This window comes from Olea europaea, chromosome 8 (genome assembly GCF_002742605.1).
Source record: "Olea europaea var. sylvestris chromosome 8, O_europaea_v1, whole genome shotgun sequence".
Classification (NCBI taxonomy): Eukaryota; Viridiplantae; Streptophyta; class Magnoliopsida; order Lamiales; family Oleaceae; genus Olea; species Olea europaea.
In genome coordinates, this window is record NC_036244.1 from 4,110,420 (window position 1) to 4,115,309 (window position 4,890).

Consider the following 4,890-nt stretch of genomic DNA (forward strand, 5'->3'; position numbering starts at 1 on the left):
TTGTGTCATTTCAAATTGGCCCCTCATCAATTTAAAATAATGTTTATGATTTTTATACTTTATTCTTATGAGATTTAATACCCATTAGTCCAAAATTAAACATAATGAATTACTTTACAGACAAATCCTTAAAATTAGCATCACACATTTCACAATATATACATGTGTGGCCCATACAATGGAATTTTTCCGACACCAATTTAATGTCAAGCTTACTTTTACTTAAATTGTAACAACTTTCTGAAAAGAAACAGGTGATTAATTTCCCATCTGTTTCTTACCTCCCACTTCAGACAAATTATTAATGAATTATTCAATGAATTCACATTTCGTGTGTTTCGATGGGATGTAGATAACATTCTAATCAACCTAAATTAATTGTCTTCTCTCACTATACATTTTCTCGAGCAATTTATGATTAAAAATTGAGGGGAAAATGCAAGTTATTCTACTAATACCACTATTTTTTCTTTCTTCAACAGTCTTGTGCTGTCATTCTCTTCCTTTATTGACGAACACGAGATGGATAATAGACGAGCTCACCGGAGAAAGAGTGAAGCTGAGGTGTGTAAACTGGGCGGGTCACCTCGAGCCAATGTTGGCCGAGGGACTTGATAGAAGGCCCTTGGGCCAAATTGCAAGGCATGTGTCTACAATGGGCTTTAATTGCGTTCGGCTCACGTGGGCAACCTATATGGTAACTCGATATCCCAATCTCACGATAACCCAATCTTTTCGCAATCTTGGACTTGAAGATGCCTTGATGGGCATAGCCAAGAACAACCCGGATCTTGTGAACCTGACCGTCGTTGATGCCCAAAATTCCGTGATTGAAGAGCTTGGTTTGTGTGGTATTATGGTGGTTCTTGATAATCATGTTAGCAAACCAATCTGGTGTTGTGGTGATCAAGATGGGAATGGATTCTTTGGGGACAAGTTTTTTGACCCCATAGAGTGGTTACAAGGATTGGCCTTTGTAGCCAAGCACTACAAAGACACGTCTATGGTAAGTGTGAAATTTTTATTTTTATTTTTATCATTTTTCGTGTCACATTTTGAAAGCACACCAGTAATGAGTTACGAAGTGAGTACTTTTTGTGGGTTTTTAGAATTGTGTGGATAAAAATGACTTAAACGATTATAAGTAGTGTATAAATATAAGCCAGAAAAATTCGATGATCAAAGGAAACAAAACTATCGATTAACTGTGTTTGTCATCCCGAACCTCTTGATTTCTTGATTTCATGATATACAAATTTGTTATTTCAAGAATTGAAGATGGATGGAGCAGTTATCTCCAAGCATGAATAGGGTACTTAAACGATGGTTTCTTCTGCATGTAGGTTGTGGCCATGAGTATGAGAAATGAATTGCGAGGTCCACTCCAAAACGAGAATGTTTGGTATGAATACATCAAGAAGGGTGCAACGACAATTCACGAAGCAAATTCAAACCTTCTAGTAATCGTCTCTTGTTTGGGTTACGATCTTGATTTTACTTTCCTAAAAGCAAAGCCATTACAATTAAGTTTCGAGAACAAATTGGTCTATGAAATTCATAGGTATTCATTCAGTGAAGGACAAAGTGATTTATGGATAAACCAGTCACCAAATGAAGTTTGTGAAAATGTTACTCAAGAAATAAAAACTAAATCTGGATTTTTAATTGAGGGAAATAATTCTGCACCTTTGTTTGTGAGTGAATTTGGGATTAATCAGTTGGGCCTGAACCGGGCCGACAATATGTTTTTGGGCTGCTTTTTGGGCTATTTGGCTGAAATGGATTTGGACTGGAGTATATGGACTTTACAAGGCAGTTACTATATACGAGATGGGCTTCATGGGCCTGAGGAGAGTTTTGGGCTTCTGACCTCAAATTGGACCAACCTTAGAAGCCCAGAATTTCATAGGAAGCTTCAGCTCATCCAACAAAAACTCCAAGGTAAAGTTCTCTCTTTTCTGCTATACCAAATCAATTACTCTATTCGAACACAAATCAACTATTTGTTAATTAAATTATTTATTCGGTATTCAAGTAGAATCAACAAAAATTGAATCAATTCTTGGTATTCGATTGAATCAACAAGTACTTATTTATTAGTCGATTCACTGCATTCTTTAGGGGCAACATATATTTGTATAACAGAAAAGTTTCTTTTATTTTACTTATTTGGAAAATAACTCTACACAGATCCAAAGTTCGTGGATCCAATGTATTACATACTGTATCATCCAATGAGCGGAAGTTGTATTCAGGTCGACGCCAACAACGAAACTCGAGCAAGTGATTGCTTGAGCTTCAACTTATGGAGCCATAATCGAAATGGAACCCCAATTCGTTTAATGGGCAGTCCATTGTGTTTAACTTCAGCAGGAGATGGAATTCCAGTTACACTCTCCACAAATTGCCTGACTAACTGGGAATTTCTTTCCAATTCAAAATTTCAGTTGGCAAATAAAGATGAGAAAGGGACAAACTTGTGCTTGGAATGGGATCCTGAAAATTACTCTTCCAAAATTCTTACCAAGAAATGCATGTGCTTGGAATTTCATGACTCCAATTGTCAAAAAAATCCTCAGACTCAATGGTTTAAGCTTATTTCAGCCCATTAATAAAAGGGTCTACCTTGGTTTTCGGAGTTTGTTATACACTACTAGTGTACACGACATGACTCTATAGTTTAATGAAGTTTCACTTTTTCTTTACATTTTTATAACACGACATTCGTCGGCCTAGAATACATCTTTGATTCATAAGAATCCTCATACATGCCACTTGAATCTATTAATTATATTTTCTTGAATTTTATGTTTCGATATATTAGAAGATGTATTATTTAAGTTGATTGATTATTACGTCCTTACTTATAGTCTTATTGAAGAGTCTCAATTTTACATCTTCTTTTGTCGCGTTATCGATAATGAAGGTATCAAATATCTCCAAAAAATTCCTAATGTGATCGTGTGGTCCTCATTAGGCAAATCATTAAATTGACCAAAATTTTAAACTGACTAAATGGTCCATAAGGATCATTTTCATATTCGAATTCTGATCAAAGTGTTGGTTCTGTTAATTCCCACGAATCTTCTTCATTAATTATGTTCTGGCATGAAGTGGTAGAAGACTTTGACTAAGCAAGTCTCATGGCTTTAAGTCTTTAATACTTTTCAACATTTTTGGTCCCATGCCAATGGAATTGTATAGCACACTCCATCATTTCATGTCCAAATTGGTGATTTTTCGAAAATGGTCATGTTGTAACAGACAAAAAGCAAAATGACAATTTTTAGTTTAGAGGCTTTTTTTTTTTTTTTTAAAGTTTAAATGTCTAAATTAACTTCATCAAGTATGGTCATATTGATCTAACGTCATTTACTTTCTCATTCCTAAACTCAGCCTTGTTTCTTTCGTCCCCTCTTTCTTTCTCTCGAGCCATAACCCAGACAAATGAATGTTCCTCTCGAGCAACAAATGAAGGATTGTGGGTGGGACAATTTGGTTTTCAAAACTCTGTTACCTTTTATCTCTTCAAGAGATGAAATTCTTACTTATTTATTACACCACATTGAATCTTTCACGTAATTGTTGCGTAACATATCAATTTATCACTATAATCACGTACTTTTAACTTTTTAATTTACAAACAATACATAACCATTATTCTCCCGTTTTAATTCGAACAATTATAATGTGACTCTTAAACAACTTCTATCCGTTTGTGGATGATAGATGACATAATGCGATAACGCGTTAAATTTGAACTAAGTCAAAGTTCAATGACCCAATTGGAACAAATTAGAGTTTAATAATCCCATTTTGACCCCATTTTCTATTCCTTATGGACAATTTCTTATCCCACCTCATTCCGTTCACATAGAAATCAGAAGCTTCCATGACTTATTTGTGCATTTTACACTTGATTACTATCCAAAACACATCAAGTTCCATAAAACAAGGTCACCAGTCAATATTCAAAACCGTGTTAGAAGTTTGTGACCGATACAAGACTCAATAACCTCAACAATTGATATCAATTACTTGTATTCCAATTTTCCTTTACCGTAAAGTAGTAAAACCCTTTTGCTACAACCTTGATTGGTACTCAGTCATGACCGAGAAGAGGGAGCAAGTGCTGCCATTAGCCCCGGCCTCTATCGGGATCGACATCAATGAAGATGAAGACATATCGATGGAATTCAGACACCATCACCACCGAAAGTGCATCACTTGCTGTGGCTGCATAACTGCAATCTTCTTAACTATAGTTATGATTATGTTAGTGCTCATGTTGACCGTTTTTCACGTAAAGGATCCCGTGATCAAGATGAAGAATGTAAAGATTCAAGGATTCGATGCACTTGCGAGGCCAAATAATCTCGGCCAGGCAGTTAACCTAACAGTTGAAGCTGATGTTTCTGTCAAGAACCCTAATGTGGCCTCCTTCAAGTTTAGCAACACTACATTAAGTCTGTACTACGACGGTAATGTCATCGGGGAAGCCCGAATCGCAGCCGGCGAGGCAAGGGGGCGACGAACTGTTGATAAGAACTTTCGCATTGATGTTATGGAGGGTAAAATATTGATTTTACCAAGATTAAAAAGTGATTTGGCTTCAGGGGTACTGTCTGTAAGTACCTATACAAAAATAAGTGGAAAGGTGAAAATTATCAACATTATAAAAAAGCATGTCGTGGTGCAAATGAATTGCACAATGACTGTTAATACAAGTAGCCTAGCCATTCAAGATCAGAATTGCAAGAGGAAAACATCTTTGTAATGTAGACAATTTTTTTCCCTTTTTATTATTATTTTCAAGTAATTAAATAAGTAGGGGGAATGTTATCAAGAGTGTATGCATATGCATATCATAATTTACATTTGAATTTGTTA

General features: G+C 35.6%; 2 protein-coding genes across 2 annotated transcripts; both read left to right on the forward strand.

Moving 5' to 3' along the window:
• Positions 1-323: 323 nt before the first annotated feature.
• Positions 324-2,823, forward strand: LOC111398562 (endoglucanase-like). The gene is made up of 3 exons (XM_023025523.1): positions 324-1,006; positions 1,344-1,941; positions 2,191-2,823. The coding sequence occupies exons 1-3, from the start codon at positions 437-439 to the stop codon at positions 2,610-2,612; spliced, it is 1,590 nt and encodes a 529-aa protein (XP_022881291.1). The 5' UTR covers positions 324-436; the 3' UTR covers positions 2,613-2,823.
• Positions 2,824-3,937: 1,114 nt separating this feature from the next.
• LOC111399213 lies at positions 3,938-4,890 on the forward strand. The gene has a single exon (XM_023026479.1). The coding sequence runs from the start codon at positions 4,109-4,111 to the stop codon at positions 4,775-4,777; it is 669 nt and encodes a 222-aa protein (XP_022882247.1). The 5' UTR covers positions 3,938-4,108; the 3' UTR covers positions 4,778-4,890.